Below are 20,344 nucleotides of genomic sequence, written 5' to 3' on the forward strand. Positions count from 1 at the left end.
CTATTTGGCACGAGAACAGCCACCGGAAATCATGGTTTGATGCTGCCCCCTGAGAAAGTACATATACATACAACTCAACTACGGGTCAAACGTTTCGCTCGGTAAACGGTACATGGTTCCGGTTCGTATCCGTGCTATTCGGGGACTTCGGGGTTCGGGCACGGGGCACTCCGCACTCGTGTTCTAGCGATTGAACAAGGAGGTTAGGTCAGGCGTTCAAATCGGAATCTCCTCGGCGCAAAAATCCATGAAGATAAATAGATATTGAAATACGAAACTAAAACAGCGCGAGGTTCGATTAATTACTCAACCATTGCTTAAAACGGCTGAGAATGTTACTATGGAAGATTGTTATGTCGCGCGTTTAATTGTATTTGTTGACGAGTTAAAATGTAACGAGTGAGTGTTGTCAATCATGATTTCTCACCGCAGATGAATCCTGTGTTGCGCACCATACGAGCTTGCGTCCGCTACGCGAGACACGCCAAATACAGTACTCTACCTTCGGAAGCGGTAATATTTACGGAAGACGATCGCATGGTTGTCTGCTGGCATCCGGAGAAACCGTTTCCGTACGAGTGCTCTTTACCTCTGCCCGAGGAGAAGCCCGACACCGCCGTACTGTGTATCGGAGACAAAGACATCGCGGACGTTTTTAGGAAGAAGAAGCCCTATCAGATCGTGGAAGAGTTGGCAAAAATCACATACACCACCAAGCACAGGTGGTATCCTAGGAGCAGAGATAAGAAAGCGAAAGACACGGAACCTGACAGGCCATATTTGTAGTATTCGAGAAGGATTTGAGATTTCTTGGCAAAAAAAAATACTATTTATTTAATTCTCCTTACACATGTAGTTGTACTTTGCGAAACATGTGTCAGTAAATGTACAAAGATAATCGTCACATCTGTCTGTCTATAAATTAACTGCATACATACTTGGCGTGCCCATTTCTTGCGAGAACTCGCGTACAACGTCATAATTCCACGTTTTTGTGTTACAAGTTAAACGGACGTACGTTTTGCAGTCGTTACGTGATCTTAATATGGTCTATTTGTACTTTTGTAATGCAATTCTCTCTTTCTCTCAACTCGCGGAGCAGCGTACGTTCTTTGCCTCAACAATATTTTACATACGTATAAATATATATGTTTATTTTATCAAATTGCACATACACACAATCGTTATGTATCCTACAAACTTAACTACGTGGTGGAAACATTATGATCGTCACATCGTGTTATCTGCACATAAAAAAAATTAATATACATCATATTTATATCTACATAGATTAAGTCTGATGCGACATTTAAAACTGATTTTTTACATTACATCCATCTTGCTTCGTTTGCATTACAAATGGTAAGGGAAGAGCTGACGCTCTCCCTCCTGCATAAAAATTTGTAAAGCTTTGTACAATAAGTATCTACCAAAATTCTGTTTTTCTCGCATGCTCCACGTTGCCGCAATGCCGTAGTACTCTCCACCTTTGGAGTTTCCTAAATGTTGCTTTCCTATTGCATCTATCATGGCGGCCTCTCTTGTATAAGCCTCTACTGGGATAATATTTTGAAAAACATGCAAACAGATCACCCCGTGATCGCTGTTCCACACATCGAGAATGCAGTTGATTTTTCTATTCGTACTGGTCGATCCATCCACCCATGTCTTGAAAGCGTCGTAGAGATGAGCGAAAGGCCTGGAACGTTTGCCTTTACCAATGTAAAATATAGCACCAAGAAAAATTGACCAAACTTCTGCTTCTGTAAGGTGAACGCTGCGATTTGGTAGATCCTGCGTTATACGCGAATCTAACAGCAAGTAGGTGAAAGATGTTTTCGATGTGCCTTCGCGCCATCTTCGAGACGGATCTGGCGATGCAAATTCTTGAAATACTTGCTTCTCCAAACTTTTGTAAGTATCCAGATGACTTAACCAATCTCCAAATTCTAAATAAGGTCTGATTTCGTTGCTTAGCCTCGAGGTCTGATTTCTTGGAGCATTCTGCAGATTTGGCACGAATGAAGCAGGATTAGCATCCTTGATATTTTTTAAACGCAAAAGTCGTTTTTTATAAAGCTGCCTAGTCGTATTAGTGACTGGGCCAGGTTGATCGCCGAGCTGTCTAAGCTCTCGTCTAAGAGCAACGTCATCGATAAATAGTATTTCTTCTGGTAAACTTGGATGAGAAATGGATGTACTTGCAGCACCTGTAATAGCCCAATTATTTTTCAATGCTATCGATATAACGATCCTTTAAAATAATTAATAATAACATAAAAATGGTGTATTTCCAACTTACCAGACATGGCCATTTTACTTCTGACGTCACATTCACTTCTATCGAAAGTACTGAAAAATTGTTTGATAAGATTAACTTCTTGATAAACTTGATTTTCCCCTTGTTAAAAACAAACGAGTGCGATATGGCTCAACGATTCAACTTAATACAGATTACAAAACGAAAATTGTAATTGTATAATTTAAACTCACCTAAATGGTGTAACGCAAAGTCGACGTTCTAATAAAACCACACCTTCTTCTGGATCTTCATATTTGTATTCTTGAGTGCTGATATATGAAAGCAGAGACCTGCAATTCGCAACATTCAAGTAATTGTTCTTTCAATGATGTTCTTAAGATATACTCACGAGTTATCTTCGGCTTTATGCATATCCAAGTCTTTTGCTTTCAGTAAACCTGTCTTCTTGGAATCGGTACTTGTCGAGGAACGTGATTTTTGGGAATCCGGTAAATAAATTTGTTTCTTACGTCGTACAGGTATAGGTATAGATGTAGGTAAATTCGTAGCAGGCAGTGAATCATTTTCCACGGACGATTTACGTAACGGAGGTACGTGAAATATATCACTGTACCAAATTTTTGCATGTAAATTACAAGTCTTGCTTATATTCATATTTAAATCTTCATTTAATAATCTCTTAGTATCACAATCGACACAATCTACAAAGTTTTCCTTACGCAGCGAATCAGACTCAATTGTACATGCAGATTTTGTATTATTAATGTCCACTGATTTTTCCAGTGTTTTGTCAATATTAAATATATTTTTTCTGACTGTTATAAATCCTGCGTTTACTTCATTATCTTCATACTTGACATATTTCTTATTATTGCTAAAATTGTTAACAGGTTCGTTCTCTTTCGCAATTTGATTTAAAAAACTGCTATTTACATCACTGTTATTGTCTGTTACGTCATTCTCGTCATATCTTCCTTCATCCAACTTTATCGTCAAATGTTTATTATATTGATTCTGTCGTTTCATTTTCGAATGTTTTTTAAAATTTGATAATGGACGTTCGCGCGCGGTACTCGTATCTAGAATGTCACAGCGAGTTGTATCTTCAGCTGTCTCGAAAAAGATTGTTTTATCCAAATCAACTGGCTTTAATATATTATTACTGTTATTCGAAATAAATTCATCAGAAGTGACGTCGCTTTCATACCGATGGCGATAAGGATCCAATCTTTTTCTGCCGGAGTGAAACTTGTATATCGATCGTTTCTTTTTTCTTGGTGTTGATTGAGCGACACGTTTTTTGTACCAATTAAATTCAGAATATTGCAGTTGAGTTTCGTATTTGGGAGATTTCTTGAATAATTTCAGGGAATCCACGAATGACGTCTTTGTTAGATTTCTCTTCCTCATACAAACTGGGATAAAATTAGGCGATTTGCTAACAATAGAATCATTGCAAATATTCGATGGTGTTAATGAAGTTTTACGAGTGTTTCTTCCCTCTCTACGACTAAGTGTATTAAAGTTCGGTGACATGCTAATGATAGAATTATCCAGGATACGAGTTGGCGTTTGAGAAATTTTCCCAGAGATATCTTTGCACTTTCTCTTGGGAGAGTTTTGTACGTTATACTTGAAGTATTGTCTTCTTGTACTCGGAGTGCCAAGTTTCAAGATATCTTTCTTTTCAAGGTTGTCGTTTATTTTACATTGGAAATTCTTTGATTTTCTTTGACAATATTTATATTTATATTTATACCGTGCATCTACATCTCCCTTTAGATGGATGGACGTGTCGGACGTGCTTGTCGCAGTACTGCTTTCCTCTCGGTTGTTTCTCTCGTAATTGTGTAAGGTCTCATTAATACCGCAGTTACTTGTTAACGACGAGGAAAGATGATTGATGATTTGACTGACGAGGCACTTTTCCTTCTGCATGACATTGGAAAGATGGACATTCGCAAAGTCAAAATCGAGATCAACATAATACGGATAATTTGGCATTCCTTTCTTAGATTCAGATTGGAAAAGATTATTCTGTATTTGAACAGTCGACATATGATTAGTTCTAAAGGGACATCCATCTAAATCCATCTTATTTGATGATTCGTATCTAGTTTCAACAACAGCACGTATATCTGGCACACGGCTCGAGTCTACAATCATCGAGGAGGAGTCTGGCTTTGGAAGACAATTGGAAGAATCGGTAAGCGCACTCTTCCACGTCGCGTTATCTACATCTATCACCGTATCTCTCGACGCAACATATTCGGCAATTACGTCCCCATTAGCAACTAAAACCTTGTCTGCAATATTAAGAGCAAAGATAATAAATAGCGATTGAACATTTTATCTGTGGATTAAGTGCTCTAATATGCTGACACCTTACCAAGTACTATATTGTACTTTGGTTCATCATCCTCGTCTTGAATATTCTCACAGTGATTCGCGAGCATCGTCACAGCTTTAAAGTACTTGCCATCGAAGGCGTAGTGAAACGGACTGCGTCCGTCATTGTCCAAGCACAACGGATCACCGCCATTCGCCAAAAGTAACCGTAGTATGTTTATTCTGCCCCAGGCTGCTGCTACGTGAACCGGAGTCATCCCGTCTGCCGATCTAAAAATATATCGCGCACTTGCGTTTGCATAAATACGAAGGGGTCGTTATTTAATTATATTTAATTATAGTTTATCAGTGAGTTCACACCTGACATTGGGATTGCCGCCGTGACGTAGGAACAGCTTAGTCACTTGATCCGCGAATTCCTCCGAATCATTGCCGATAACTAAGTGAAACGGAGTAACTCCGTGAGTTGGAATCAAGACATTAGGATCCGCGTCTTTGTTTAGCAAAAGCGTTGCCACTTGTCTGTATAGAAAAAACATTTGCAAGTCGAATTAATAATTTTTCAATATTCTCTCAACAAGTTCAAGGCACAGATGCAATTGTGACACTGACAATCATCCTCTACCTTATGTTATTGTCCTCAAGTCCATCGCAGAGGGATGAAGCCAAAAATAGGTCACCTTTTGTTTTTGGCGTCGACAACATTCTCTCTCTCTCTCGTCTTTGTCCGAAGCGTCTAATATACGGTATACCACGTGATAATATCCGCTGAGGTATGATATATGGTGACTTGAACTTTCAAGTATGATGGTTGTTCGATTTTATACACATTCCATTGTTGCAATAACGAACGATGAACAACACACACAACGCGAACAGCAAGTGAAGATCACAATATACCGATCGATGATCGATCAACTGATTGACGCATCTCGCGACTTCCCGTTCCAAATTTCCGAGTAGTTTCGAGTTCCGAGCCGCTCCAACGAATCGAAAGATTCAAACTTTCGTGTAACAAAACACTAATTGAAGGCAAATTTAAATTTGAAGGTTATAAATATCAGAACGTTGCAAGTTCATTGCGCATACAGCAGCCATATTTCTTTTTAAAATTTGGAATAAAATCTCCGATTGGCCATTCCATTGCTACAGTAACGAAACGAGTGTGCGCGCGCATATATCCATGGATGCGTTCCAAAATTCACTTTAGTTAACTAAAATGCTATAGTATATGTATGTGACGTAAACTATAGATTTTAGTTACCCAGAGCAGCCCAGAGTGAATTTTGGAACGCAGTCTATGGCGCACATTTGTGCGCAATGTGTGTGCATATGTATGTACATACATACATATATCTACTGTGTTGGGTTGTAGCAGTTGGTATAGTTCTTCCAAAGTCACTTTCCATTACACGTGCAATTTTATCTCTTAGTACACGTGTGTGTACATGTGTGTGTGTGTGTGTGTGTGTGTGTGTCTTCTATTTCTCCCGGGCGGTCACGAGAACGTCGAGAACGGACGTGAGGTTTGGCGCCAACATAACCTCGAACTGCGAACCGCAAGAACGGTTTTTAAATGCGACTTTCACCGATGATATTTCGGTAGCTCGCCTGAGAAATGAAGGAGCTAGAGGAAGCCAATTGCGAGGTAACGATTTACATAAAATATTCCAATTATCGAGATAACCTATCGCGATAGTTTCCAACTATCATTTTTATATTTTCGACACTTTGAGCCAAATTGTGCCGAAAATATAAAAATACATCTTATTGATCTTATCAAAATATAATAATGAATGAGATGAATGGGGAAGAGTTTATCGCTTTTATTTGTGCCCTCGTGCAGATTCGCAGGATCGTGAAACTTCAATTTCCTGTATCAAACTGGTTGAGAAACTTGAATTACGGTCAGTCTACGAACCTCCAAGAGCACGACGTTAGCGATTGCCGTGGAGGATTTCTGCATAATGCGACATACGCGTGGCTAAGTTACGGTTGCCACTTGACAGTCTTCAATGTGAAAGTAGGAGAGAGCGTTAGCAGTTGGACGTTTCGTGGCGTCGTGACGTCCGTTTCTCAATTTCCTGCGCGATCTGGAGAATTTCCATTGCTGCTGATTGGAGTAGATAATTGTGCGACCAAACTGAAAGATTCCTCTGGTTTGTTATGTATATTCGACTGTACTACGTCTCGTGTCTTGAGAGCTATTCGAGTAAGTATTTGTCGGGGGTTCTCTAAATTCTAAATTGTGCTCATTTTGAATCGCTATTAAGGCTATTATGGGATATGTAAGGGTTTTTGTACTTTGCATTATATGTATACGTACACACGTACACATACGTTTTATAGATGCCGTGCGGGATAGAACAAGTATGCGTTGTGGCGGGTGGTGCAGAATGGGAGGAATTCAATGATAAGAGACCCGATAATGTGCTAAGTGAAATGGATGGAATGGCCTGTGTAGCTTTGCGTAATCTTCGTCATATCATGATTGATCTCCGGAGGACCGTATGGGACACGCACGATTCGTCGGTTGTTATGGACGAAACGTCACCGGCAGAGATAGACTTTTCACCGATGAAACAAATTATCGGTAGACGTCAGTCCATTCGAGAAAAGCATGCAGCTTATAATTTGCTCAACAACCGTAAGTTGCTACATACAAGTACAAATAAATTATTGTCATATATTAGGTTGGCCAATAGGTTTTTTACTTATAAATTTTACTTATAAAAAACCGCGCAGACTTATTGGCCAATCTAATACTTATCCAAGTATCAGTCATTTGTTTCAAAATGTCTATCGATACTATTAAAGGATGTTAAGGATGTAGAATAGGAGAGATGCACTTGTGTTTGTGTGCGTGCGTGTATTTCTGTATGACGCACAAATCTTTAATTAATATTTGTAAATTCAATATATTTTCAGGTATAGAAAAGCATATTGGCTTCAACAGAGAAGATTTCGAATCGTGTCCTTTGCTCGGCGAGAGTTTGACCACCGCGATCATTAGTTCCACGAAGATTGGCTGTTTAATCTCCGGCTGTTTGGGCAGAGTAATAATTTGGCAGAACGATGGTTCCATCGGATGGATCAGTACACCCATCGACGAGAACATGACGATCACGCATTTGGCTTTGTTGGAACCCACGGACGACCCTAGACCTTTTTATTACTTATGGGTAGTGTTTCAGGACGACGTGTCAAAAGCACCGCCGATATTGCGAATGTACGCCATGCAATTTGAAAGGAAATACTGTGACAGAGAGATAAACTTGTACTTCAGTCTAGAAGATGATCCCAGCTTGAAGTTTGAATCGGAGCTGAACGAAGGAGACAAAGTCGTCGGTTTGTGTAGCGTTGAGAGGGAGTCCAATTCGGAGCAGACTGAATCGGTCACTAGAAGAGGCGAGGATAATCTACTGCTCATCGCCACTAACGACAGAGTATATCTGTTCGATCTGAATCAATGGTACAAAGAGCAAATGCCGCACACCATCGGCGAGTGTCAGAATCCAAACAGCATATTGGCAACGTATCGTACACGAACGGACGCGAAAAGTGAGGGAGACGGTCACGTTATAAGTTTCACATATATCTCGCAAAGTTTACAAGAGTTCTCCAACAATGGCCCGAGCTCGCCCGAGGAACTCTTCTACCCCAACTCCTTGTCACTCGAATGGGTGGAGTTGAACTCGACGAAACTGACGTTCTGGATGACGCGTGGCATTCAGACCGACTTGCTGCGTGAGATAGCTACGGCGGGTCCAGTCGTCCTGATACAACCGTTTGAAACGTTTCACAGATGTCTTTCGGTCGGCCTGGTGCCGTTCAATTCGGAATTCTCGTTTGCTAGCGATCAGAATGCGCAACGAGAGATGTTGCTGTCGCTCTGTTTGGAACAGCGGTGGTCCACTTTTCTGATAAAATGCGCCACGGAGTGGTCGGACGGCAGTGCTTCTTACTTATATCCCACTTTCCTCAAGTGGGCCGTCCAGCGAGCTTCTACGATAAAAATTCTCGCGGATCGGCTCTGCATTTCTTTATTCGATCAGTCAGGCAATAGCATCGGCGAAGCTGACGTGAAAACCTTGCGGTTTTGCTCGCAGCAATTGGAATGTTTGTCCAATGTAGTGGGCAAATTGCCGTCCGCGGCGGTAGACTTGACGAAGCAACAAAGAACGTTGAGACGCGTATCTACGTATTTCCAAGTACTTCTTTGGTTCTACGACGTGGGACTGTTGCCCGAGACGCAAGATTTGGAGGAGGAGAAGAATGAGAAGAAAGCGGCGGCGGCAACAGAGGCAGAGGCAGAGGCGGAGGGGCAGGCGGAGGAAGAAGAAAAACAAGAAGGAGAAGAAGAGGAGAAGGTTGCGCTGCCTATCTCCCTAGCGCTAAGAGTGCCTTACCCCTACGTGAAGCTTTCGATGCTTTATAAAGAGAAACGAGCACAATTTTTGAACAACAGTGACAGCGATGGCAAAAACGAGCAAGACTTGTTTATTGACGAGCTGATAACGCGCGAGTGTTACACATTGAAAGCACAGTGGGAAAGAGAGGGTGGCATCGTCACGCGTGGCTGCTATCCACCGCCATCGTTGCAATCTTTACTACGATCTTATTTAACCGATTGTCATCAGACGGAAGCAAATGAGATCAGTTGCAGACATCAGATCACAATTTATCTCCTGATGGACCTGGCTATGCTGCTGCAGCGGCTGTATCCCGCGGTGAAACAGCTCATCAAATATCCGTCCGCGTTTATGATGAGCCCTAGCCTCATCAAGCTCACTCAGGCATTCTGGTTGCTCGATCACGAAAATTATCAAGAATTCCTCGACACGATAACCGGCCAGTTAGTCTGCGACTCCGATATCGAGGATTGGCACCACCGGCTCATATTGCGCACCTTGGTGCGTAATAATCAACACAAACTGGCGCTAGTATATCTTCGCGTGAGGAAACCTCCCCTGTCCTCCATCGAGGAGCAAGGTATGGCCATGAGTCTCTCGGTGGAGCATGGTCTGCTACAATCCGCTTTCCACCGTCGGCCACCCTGCCACTACGAACAACTGCTAACCAGCTTCTTCCGAGCGTGCAGGAGATACAATAAGCTCGATGAAATTCTGCATTTAGTGCTGGACTCGGAGGAAGAGGAGGTGTTGGTCAAGTTTCTCGAAGAGAACAAGATGGAAGATTTGCGTGTGTTGTACTATTTACAACGATGCCGTTACACAGAAGTAATTGACGGAAGTTATCCGATCCGGCAGTACCAGTCGAACCTGGTCAAAGACGTGCAGTCGACTACCAGCAGTATTCTCGGCGCGTACGAAATGACCGTGCCCGATGTCGCGAAACAATTCTCCATGCGTGCGGCCATGACAAATTCGGACGTGGATCTGAAGGCGCGCTATTCCAGACCGATGTCACATCGCAAGAGCCACGACAGGTCGCGGAGTATATATGAAACGGCCATCGCGAAAGCCAGAGAGACCTATGTACGAGGAGAGAAGTGTCAGATCCCGTTTGTCAGTGCGCCCTGCACGTCCTTGAGACTCAACAATTACGGCGTAAACATGAACTGTGTGTCGTTCCCGACGCTGTTGCGTAAAAGTCGCGGCAAACGCACGGTTGATCAGATTTACAAGGAGGACGAAGAGGACGACATGTCGGAAGGCATAAAACGCCGGAAACTATCGGACGGGAATGTCTCGCCGAGTAAACGAGTTTCGAGAGAATCGGGAGTTTTGGGATTTCGGGAGACTTTCGAGACGCCTCTGGTAAAGCGCAAGCCTAATATTTCCACGAGCAAGGATCGCGTTCCGGAGACACCGCAATCGATTTTGAAGATTAGACAACTCGTAAGAAGCTCGACGTCTCCTACCGCGACGTTCCAAGCAAAGGAGGCCACCGATAGTTTGTCCGAGAGGGAGAGGAAAGTCAATAGACAGATACGATTTAACATCAATCAGTCCAAGAAAGCTTTAGTGTATGAGGAAGAGGAAGAGAAGGAGAAGGAGAAGGAGGCAAGAGAACAAGGGGAGGAAGAGGAACAGGACGAAAGTGAGACTGATGTTCCCCTCGAAGCAAGCTGGAAAGAAGCGAGTAACGATGCGCTCTTCAGTCCAAACGCGAATAAATCAGCGTATTGCGAAAGCGCAGTTTTGAGTGACGGTAGCAGTACCTCCGGTAAGATTTCGTGCTACGCCCGTCCGCGACCCAGCCTCAGAACAAGTGCCTTAAAATCGTCCGTACAAATGCCACAGGAATTTTGCGCCAAGAAAGCGAGTGGCTCGTCCGCAAACTTGTCCGCAGCGATCTCGTCGACCGAAGAGATGACGAAGCAGCCGTTTGTCTCAGGTACACCGAGGAGAGATAGCTCGTTATTGTCGGCCTCCGTCTACTCGACCACTGTACTGTCCTCCGATAGTAGCGTCGACATTAGCTGCCCAAGGAGATCGGGACGCATCAGTCCGTCGCAACGGAGATCGTCTATGGAAAGAGATGGCAGGGATAAATTTGCCATTTCGTCTACTCCGCTAACGAAGATGATAATTTCTCAAACGTCCGTTAGTGACAAGCGAGCGATGGAAGTGGACGACGTGAATAACGCGTACGAGGTAGAGGAAGATTTTAACGTTCTAAGCGAATCCAACAGACCCGAGTACGTCGAACGATCTGGTTGCGGTGGGAACGATCTCGCTCCAGGAGTGGAACAAAGAGATGCTTTAGACAAGGTCGTAGAGAGCAAGATGCGACAGAGCCGATTCAATAATGGAAGAATCGCGAGGGAAGATAGTCCGAGTTTACGAGAAAAAAATTACGAGATGCCCGTACTCGACGAATCTGAGAAGGTCGCGGAATCGAGTCCGATCGTTTCGGATGAGTCTGACGAGGAACTACTTGGATTTCCAAACGATGAGGAGCGAGACAATGACGAGCACGAGGAGACGTTTGAGAGTCTAGCCACGATTCTGATGGAAGACGCGCAGATGCATTTGGACAGCCAAGTTTCTGCTTCTTGTTCGTTCCACGAGACTTGGAATCCAGAATACGAGGCCGAAGCAACGTGCAGCGTAACGAAACCTAACGGCTTGCAGGAGTTGCAAGAATCGGTGCGGGTGATGGGTGACGTTGATTTGACCGACGACGATTCTGCGAATAGCAGAGCTGTAACCCCGGTAGTACTCGATGATGAAGCAGATAATAGCAGCAAAGAGGAGACGCATTCGATGCCGATTGTTCATTCGGAGCGTACTGCATTGTACGACATGTCGAATATTACAGACGACGAGTCCGATTCTAGTAGTCCTGGAGAAACTCAAGAGCCAAAAGCGAAAACCGGTAGATATTCCAATTTACAAAGACCCCATGTGATGCGGAATAAAGTCCAAGTGGAGAAGAACTGTGAATCCGATGAGAAGAACCGGAAGGCAGATAGGAGAGAAAGCGTTCCGAAGAGAGACCTCGCCGAGACTTTACCGGAGCCCGACGTCGCGGTCCATGACGAGTCTAAAAAAATGTTTTCGAGCTATATAAAACTATGTAAAGTAGACAGCGGTAGGATCGAGGTATCGACTGAGGGAACGGCCGAGGAGAGGAAGCTGTTGGGTCGAGAAACTCAAAGTTTCTCAAAGAAAAGTGAGAGGAATCAAATTCAAGAGACGGCAGACATTTCCGGATCCGTGCGTACGACTAGATCACGTAGAGCAGGTTCGACAGCAAAAGATACGTTGGATACCTCATCGGCGCGGCAAGTAGAGTCGGAGAAAGTCACCCGCTCACGTCTACGAAGAGCGAGTTCAATGACTAAGGACTCTCCATCGCGAAATACCGTGGAGAAATCTTCGCTTCGACTACAAAGCGCGGACGCTGGGAAACTTGCGCGATCGCGAGAATCGATTCACGAGACTCTGGCCACGCTAAGATTGCCAACGGATCGTTCGTTGCAGGAAGCGGACTTGGAAAAATCGTCGCGTTCGAGGAGAGGGAGTTCGGCGGCGAAAGAGACGAGGGTAAGCTCTCCATTGGGAAAATTACGTGGCCGAAGAGCGAGCTCTCTCGCGAAGGACGTACTAATGAGCTCGGTGACGATGGACGAGAGTGTTGAGCCGCGAGGCTCAGAAAACGTTGACGCGCCGGACGCGCGACCGTCCGCGTCAGCGAGAAGAGGTCGCAGATGTACGTCCGTGACGACGGAGATGCCGCGGCCAGCCGAGACGAAAAACAGCGACTCCGAGAGCGTCAAGGACGAGCAGCTACCTGTGAGGAGAAGCACGAGACTCGCTTCTTTCACGAAGAAAGAATTACCGGCGGACGCCCCAGTAGGAGCGGCTGATTGGACCGAGAGGACGCTCACGAGCGACGACGAAGAAGGCGAGAACGCGAACAAGAGGTCTTTGCGGCGTGCGAGAAAGTTTTCGGTGTCGTCCGATACCGATGCCGCAACGACCAACAGGTCATTGAGGTCGTCCACGAGAGATTTGGATGAGGATCAGCGTTCGAAGGAGCCGAGCGCTGTTAAAGTTAAAACGATCGCTAACCGTAAACGCGGCAGTTCGGTACCTAAGGAGATGACGGCGCAGCTCGTAGGCTCGCGGCGACGTAGGTCCGGTAGTGTCATGAAAGAAACCATCCCGGAGGTCGCCGAGCCTCCGGGGGAGTGGGAGGAGTCGGAGAGACGACCGGGACCCGACGAGACCGGGACGTCCGCCGCGAGGAATGTCGAGAAGATTGTTGGTAGATTAACGACAAGCGCGCGCGCTCGAAGCGCGTCGGTACTGTCCGTACCGGAGGAATTGGAGGAGATCTTGAGTCCGTCATTGAGGGAGACAAGATCCACCAGGAAGAAGGCTATGCAAAGTAACGCCAGAGAAAGGAGAGCGTCCAGCGCCGATGTGATACGCACGGAGATGAAGAGGAGGGTCAGAAATGTTGATGCGACAAGTCGCACGGTGGTGTCGCCGATAGCGGAAGAGTTTGCGGAAATGAGTGAGGATAGGGCAAACCTCGAAAGAGACGAGAAGGATGGTGTCGCGGATAGCGAAGTCGCCCAGAGTGCTCCTACGCCCAAGAGAAGGGCGGCGTCAGTCACGACGAAGGAGACGAAGAAGGAAGGAACGGTGAAGCCGAGACGAGGTAGACCGCGCAAGACCCGCGTGAGTCAAGAATCCAGTAATCTATTTTCCTTTTCGCCACCGGAGAAGACGGACGACGTGCCATTGGATGAGAAAGGTGAGAAACGGATTTGAGAGAATAAACCCGCTCTCGCCAAGTGAATGGTCTTACGCCGCGCCGCAGGAAACGCTCTACAAATATCGTGTAACAAACGGAATTTTTTATCGACGTCGAATCTCTTGTCGCTTGAGAGTTGCTTTCAGAAATTACATTGTAAATTATCTTTTGAATTCTCTCTCCTTTCCGTAATAGATTTCTGTTTTTAGTCAACTCTTTGCACACAATGTATACATACAACTAAATAGGACTTGTCGATCGATTAGTATAATACGATGGGACGTAACTCCATTCGCTTGTCGAACAGCAGGTATTCAAATATCGAACACGGTTTGATGAAATCGTGGTCTTCAATTTACAGACATTGGGGAAGTCCCGAATTATGTGTTCTCACCGCCCCAAACCAGATCTAAAAACATTTCTCCAAACCAACATCGTAGGTTGTAATTCATTAATTGATTTGACACAATCGCTCTTCTCTCATCGCTGTGTTCTCTCATAAGCTTTAATCATTTTTATTTCGTCTCTACCAGAGAGAGAGGGAGAGAGAGAGAGAGAGAGAAAGATATACAAGTTGGCTTATACTCTATGTTTTTTCCACAGAAAAATAAGCTCCTTCATACCGAGTTCTTATCAAGGAAAACAACGGCTCACTATCCAGAAACCTCATGGCATCGTCGAATCCGGCCGCTACGGACGTTTAGTCATAAATACCTTTGGATCACGATATCGGAAAAGATTCGTTGTATCTAAAAGATCCAAAAGCACAACAGATTAAAACTCGAAACTTCCCGGGAGTTCTGGCGTATCTATCGCCCACATTTTGGATTTGTCAATCTTTCAATACGCCTGTGAATTGATTTCACATATTTTTTTTTCTAGCCGCAATATTTTTCTATTACGCGTGGTTCTATCAATTAAAACGGTGCGGCCGATCACCCTTTGCAAAGCATTAGTTTTTGACACTTATACTAGGCGCGAATTCACAGAAATATTAGGAAACGTCACATACGTAAAAGTTATTGACCAGTTTCAGCGTCTATATTCTATTCTGGTGAAAATCTAGTACAAAGTATTGTTTTTTTCTTTTTCTAATTAGAATATATTTTAAGACTTTGTCACGGTGGGAGATAATCGACAGAGATATCTGGAATACAAGCTAATATGATGTTGAGATTATCTAGAAAAGAGGTGCTTTCTTTTCCTTTTTTTTTTCGATAACACGTAGAGATTCTCTTGAATAATCTGTAAAGTTTTAAAGATTGTTTTTATCAAAGATTTGTAAACCTGCATAATTGAATCAAACATTATATATGTTTTTGTTGCATAGAAAAGATTATTGGGTTTCACCCAATCTCAGATGTATCGCGTTATTTCTACATCGATGCACAAGTTGACAAGTGTACAGAGATATGGCTACGAATGTCACGTAAAAAATGTATTCTAATGATAAACTATCATTGAAAAATGTGCTATATCAAATACTTTTGGCACATATACACCCGCGTGCGCGCGCACTCTCTGACCATTACAATAGTATTCATTCCGTCTACACGTACATTTTTTTAAGATAACTACTGTCAGTAGTCACTTTTTTTACGTTAAGATTTCTTCTGGATTTTCATTTTGTAGCACAAGATGCTTTGCTACAAACACTTTACATATAATATAGCACACACATCTCTCTACAATATTTTCGACAAGAAGGCAATGTATCATATCTTTGTAAATAATTTATTAACATACTCATGTATAGTTGTATTGATACAATAAATGTAAAAGGTAATATATGATAGTATTAAACGAGAGAAAACTCCACTCACCACAAATTACGCATAATTGTTACAAAAGGAATTCATATATTCTAATGGAATATCGCTTGGAAAAACTATCAATAGAGATTCTTATTCTTTTGAACACAGTCCTTATACAAGTTAGTAAATAATACATTGTACATACAATAAATCCATATACATCCTTTATATGATGACAGAGAATTAATAATAAATAAATTCTAAGCGCTTCATAGATGTGTTTATTTAAAAAAAAATTACAAGTAATTTTTTAAAGAGATTTTTTTCCTTTCCTTTTTTTCTGGAAGGAAAATGTAACGACCGTACCCTTCGTAACACAATTCTGCATTCTAATACTTCTCTTCGATATATTACAATTGACAATATACCTAAGCATTTTAGAAACTTGCTCATATCGCGTTTCATAGTTTAGAAAACAATGCGGTACGTAAAATGCCCGTATCACACTAGCGATTGGGCGATTACGTTTGCGTATTTTGACCACGCAGAACGGAAATCGTGAATCGCAATCGCCAGCAGTTACTTTCTGATTGGTCAAGAGAAGTAAACGTAAACGTAAACGCAATCGCCAATCGCTAGTGTGATACGGGCATAAGACTCGTTCGACCTAGATCTTTACACATACGTAATGCGTACATATGTGTTCACATTTTTTTTTATCAACTTTATTAACTTTTTTTTAAAGGGCAACATTAAAGTGTTATCTTTGGCAGTGTTGTCATTTTTTACGTTCTACCTTACTAACTACAAAAGAATTTTAAGTAGGCGTGATTTATTATCAAATTAAGCAATCATGCTATAAAGAACCCTTGTAGCAGTGATAAATATGTGTAGCGGAAACATGATTATATTTTTGCCCGTATCACACTAGCGATTGGCGATTGCGTCTACGTTTGCGTTTACGTCTTTTGATCACGCAGAACGGAAATCGCGAATCGCAATCGCCAGCAGCTACTTTCTGACCTAAACGCAATCGCCCAATCGCTAGAGTGATATGGGCATTAGAAGAGCAAGTTTGAACGTATCGAAAACACGAGATTCTTTTAAACGTAATCACTTAACTAAACAATAAAGAATGATTTGGAAAAAAGTTTCTACAATTTTTCAATCTTTCATAATCTGCTCATGCGTTTCAATTACACACTGTACCATCTGACTCATCTATGGGCAAATTATGAAATTCTATGACGAACTCTTGCAGTGTATAAATATTTGTACACCGTCATTGCTTACTCGTCACATATAAATGCATCAAGTTGAAAAATATATGTTACAAAAATCGTTCTCTTATTGTCTAAGATATCTTTTTGCTTTTATTCTATGTTAAAAATGTCAAAAATTTGAACACTGAGAAGCGTGTTAACATTAAAAATAATATTTATACTACCCCCCCCCCTCAGTGCTACCGAGAAATGTAACAAGAAACTCGAGGACGGTACAATCTATCGATCCCTTCGGATATCAGCAATTGTAATCTCGTGTGTATATATATGTGTGTATATATGTATATGAATAATTCATTAATTTTTGAAGTTAAGGCTCTTAAATTCCTTTAAATGCCCTTAAAAGGCACATTATTCTTTGCGCAATGTATGGCAGTACATTGGTTTACATCATCACGTAATATGGCAATATATCCTATTAATATGAATAATCGTAAAATCTTGAAATTCACACACACGTTTCGCGAAAGAGTACATGCAAATATATTAAATAAATGTATTATCAATATTGCTCAATACGTAACAAAATTGCATCTCTTTATAGGCGGTTTTATTCGTAGTCAGATCTTATATAAGATCTGACTATGAATACCGGCTATAGACAGACTTAAGAAATAAATATTTACTAATTTATGCCACCGTTTGATGGTAATAAGAAAAAGTCGAATTTTTAAATAAAAAATACCTCTCTCTCTCTCTCTCCCCCTCAAAACTTTTACTGATGCTTACACCCGTCTTTGACTCGCCGTTTATGCTTTTCCTCGTGCGCATTAGACGGTGATTGAGCCTGATTTCGTCGTTGGCCTTGAATCGGCATGTAACACGGTACCTCATCCGTCATTAACTCCTGTGGTGGCGTCGGCAAAACGTAAGTGGGGCTTATCGTGCTGCTCGAGCTGCTCGAGGTACCTCGATGAACATGGTAAGTAGGATCAATAATGGCTGCGACATTTGTCATTTCTCGCACCGTGTCAACGGTGTCTAGCGTCTGGATTTCCTCGGGATCCGAATACTGAGAATAATTGGCAGAAAAACGGCCTCGATTCTTGATCGACACAGTCTTCAAGTCCAGCCTGTCTGGTCTTTGAGGTCGTTCCGTGAGATTCTGTTCATCTGCCTGTTGCTGTTGTTGTTGTTGCAGTTGCAGACGCTCCCGCTCTAGCTTCTTCTGCCTTGCCCTCTCTCGCGCTTTACGAGCTTTCGTACGCTCCTTCTCCTGAAGCATTCGCGCCAATTCAGCATCCTGCGCCTCCATCGCCAATTTTTGGTCCAACATTAATCGCTCGTCTTCCGGATCGTCGTGATCTTCTTCTTCTTCTTGTTGCAACTTCTTCGCCAGTTCCTGTCGTTGAAAAAAAAAAAAAAAAAAACGATTTAACATTTACATTTTCACGCTAGCAAATTGTCTCTTTTTTTCTCAAATGAACAAAGATATACGTACGTACGTACGTACGTACGTACGTGCGTATTTTTTGCTTTCAAGGGTTTCATTAACCGCAAAATATCATGGTTACCTCATCCTTTTCTTCTTGCATACGTCTCTCAAACTCTCGCCGCATAGCTTCATCTCCTAATCTCAGTTGTAATCTCATCCTTTCTTGCAATTCGCGCTCTCTCTGTCTCTCCTCTCGCTCCAGAGATAGGGCAATCTGCCTCGCAACAAGCGCGTCTCTTTCTTCCCTTTGCAAAAGAAAAAATAAATAAATAACTAAATAAATATAAAAAAAGAAAAGAAAAATAAAAGGAAACGATTTTTTAAAAGGCACAATGATCACATCTCGTACGAAATAATCTCTATCTTTAAACGATACAAATCGTACTAACTGTTGTTGAACGTAAGTTTGATATCTCAGTGCTTCCAATTCCTGTTCGACTCTGGCTCGCGGCAAATCTTCTCTCACCTGTGCATTACGCGTTTTGTTGCCGGTGTAATGTTCCTTGACTACGAATCATAAGAAAAATAAAAAAATCATACGTTAAGATAAGTCTCTCACAGGTATTAATGGCATACCGATACCGATAGATACAGATATCTTGTACGCGCAAAGCATTAAAATCCTCTTTCGAGCCTCTACAATCTACAATCTCTACATCTTGGACACGAAACGTTTCCTAGTTTTTTTTATATTACGTATATACATTTACGTTTATATCCTTTTCTCCCTTCGATATATACTCTCCTCGTGGCACAAAACTCGTCAGAGTCACCTCAAGATGCACCACAGTTTTTATAAATAAGGTTTCATTTCTTTTCATGTTTTCCGTGACACGCATTTCGATAAAGAAAACTCGATCAGGGTCCAGAGCCGCCAGAGCGACCGATCGTCTTAGGCACACACACATACGCACACAGCCTTAGGACGACCCTGCCCTGCACGAATCTCCCTTCGACACACATACATCCGCACCAAGGTGGAAAGGTAGAAAATTTACGAAAATTGTTACGTACTTTCTTCATCCTGAAGTCGATAGGCCAGTGCCCCGTCCTCGTGCACCAGCCATTCGCGGCACACTGCAAAATCGCACAAATTCACATTACGTTTTACGTTACGAATGCCAATGTGACGACTAATCGTGAAACGGGTAACGAGATCCGCGTATGCGAACTCGCGCGGGTCTCGTCATTCCGTTATTTACGCTTTCGCTTAGGTTGTCGGGTTCTCGCGTTTGAACTTTGATGCTTCGAACTGAAATACTTGTATGCAAACGTGAAAAGAAGAATTAAGTATAAGGAAAGACTGAGCGCGCGCGCGCGCGTAAGGGTTTAGAATTTAGATAGAGAGAGTCAACAATAAGCTTACAGAGAATTTCGTACATCTCACGGATCTCACGAGAGAAACACGAGACAATTACGAGAGAAGCGGGCATACCACGTGTGGGAGCGGCCAGTGAAAAACCTTCAAGTTCTCTCGTTCTCTCACCTTCGTTCACACGACCTGCCTTTGGCAGCGTGTCGGAACTTAGCACAGATTTTGCCATTGCACGTTCTCACGTCGAAACCATTCACGTGGTGGAACAACCAAGCGGATTGCGGAATACAATCGACGACTCCACTCCGACGACTCGAGATTCGAGCTGTGTTTACAACCACTTTGCGCGAGAGCAGTCGCAACGTTGTTTTTTCACCATGTTGAAACTACTCCACCACGACATCCACGACTCGGAAGTCTCGTAACTCGGACCTCGTACTTCGGAGTCGGAGGCGTCAAAGGCGTCGAAACGACTGGTCGTCGTCGTCGCCCCGGTCGCGGTCGCCCGTCACCCGTCACCCGTCGCCGTCCGTCGTACGCGTATGAGTGAATGGCGTGAATAGTCGCGTCAGTCGCGTGGGACGCGTGGCTTGTATGTACACTGTACACACACAGACGCGCGCGCGCGCGCGCGCGCGCGATATCGCTTGGGATTTTTGGGAATAATAGGAATGACGGTTTATCGATCTTTTTTCGATTTCGTGTACGATT

General features: G+C 43.0%; 4 protein-coding genes across 10 annotated transcripts; 2 read left to right on the forward strand and 2 right to left on the reverse strand.

Annotated features, from left to right (window-relative positions):
- Positions 1–24: 24 nt before the first annotated feature.
- Mrpl42 (mitochondrial ribosomal protein L42) lies at positions 25–904 on the forward strand. Of its 3 annotated transcripts, none has more exons than XM_077421583.1 (2): positions 25–57; positions 433–904. In XM_077421583.1, exons 1-2 carry the CDS (start codon positions 40–42, stop codon positions 784–786), a joined length of 372 nt encoding a protein of 123 aa, XP_077277709.1. In that variant the 5' UTR covers positions 25–39; the 3' UTR covers positions 787–904. The 3 variants fall into 3 exon arrangements, with proteins under 3 accessions (XP_077277709.1, XP_077277717.1, XP_077277719.1); XM_077421591.1 differs by lacking the exon at positions 25–57 and adding an exon at positions 132–292; XM_077421593.1 differs by lacking the exon at positions 25–57 and adding an exon at positions 183–202.
- LOC143905835 (uncharacterized) lies at positions 807–5,715 on the reverse strand. Of its 2 annotated transcripts, none has more exons than XM_077421468.1 (7): positions 5,238–5,715; positions 4,973–5,134; positions 4,653–4,882; positions 2,652–4,569; positions 2,494–2,592; positions 2,303–2,352; positions 807–2,210 (listed from the first exon to the last, which is right to left on the reverse strand). In XM_077421468.1, exons 1-7 carry the CDS (start codon positions 5,315–5,317, stop codon positions 1,354–1,356), a joined length of 3,396 nt encoding a protein of 1,131 aa, XP_077277594.1. In that variant the 5' UTR covers positions 5,318–5,715; the 3' UTR covers positions 807–1,353. The 2 variants fall into 2 exon arrangements, with proteins under 2 accessions (XP_077277594.1, XP_077277601.1); XM_077421475.1 differs by having other exon boundaries at positions 5,225–5,715.
- A 299-nt stretch (positions 5,716–6,014) lies between these two features.
- Positions 6,015–15,872, forward strand: Elys (AT hook containing transcription factor 1 homolog). 3 transcript variants are annotated; one of them, XM_077421361.1, is made up of 6 exons: positions 6,016–6,260; positions 6,459–6,824; positions 6,962–7,259; positions 7,541–13,846; positions 14,208–14,286; positions 14,450–15,872. In XM_077421361.1, the coding sequence occupies exons 1-6, from the start codon at positions 6,231–6,233 to the stop codon at positions 14,622–14,624; spliced, it is 7,254 nt and encodes a 2,417-aa protein (XP_077277487.1). In that variant the 5' UTR covers positions 6,016–6,230; the 3' UTR covers positions 14,625–15,872. The 3 variants fall into 3 exon arrangements, with proteins under 3 accessions (XP_077277497.1, XP_077277487.1, XP_077277492.1); XM_077421366.1 differs by having other exon boundaries at positions 14,208–14,282; positions 14,450–14,591; XM_077421371.1 differs by lacking the exon at positions 14,208–14,286 and having other exon boundaries at positions 6,015–6,260; positions 14,450–14,588.
- Positions 15,873–15,892: 20 nt separating this feature from the next.
- LOC143905888 (uncharacterized) lies at positions 15,893–20,335 on the reverse strand. Of its 2 annotated transcripts, none has more exons than XM_077421553.1 (5): positions 19,805–20,335; positions 19,333–19,395; positions 18,708–18,825; positions 18,398–18,563; positions 15,893–18,225 (listed from the first exon to the last, which is right to left on the reverse strand). In XM_077421553.1, exons 1-5 carry the CDS (start codon positions 19,860–19,862, stop codon positions 17,599–17,601), a joined length of 1,032 nt encoding a protein of 343 aa, XP_077277679.1. In that variant the 5' UTR covers positions 19,863–20,335; the 3' UTR covers positions 15,893–17,598. The 2 variants fall into 2 exon arrangements, with proteins under 2 accessions (XP_077277679.1, XP_077277670.1); XM_077421544.1 differs by having other exon boundaries at positions 19,754–20,335.
- Between the last annotated feature and the right edge of the window lie 9 nt (positions 20,336–20,344).

Source organism: Temnothorax americanus, unplaced genomic scaffold (assembly GCF_048541705.1).
Source record: "Temnothorax americanus isolate GAGA-0224 unplaced genomic scaffold, ASM4854170v1 Scaffold11, whole genome shotgun sequence".
Lineage (NCBI taxonomy): Eukaryota > Metazoa > Arthropoda > Insecta > Hymenoptera > Formicidae > Temnothorax > Temnothorax americanus.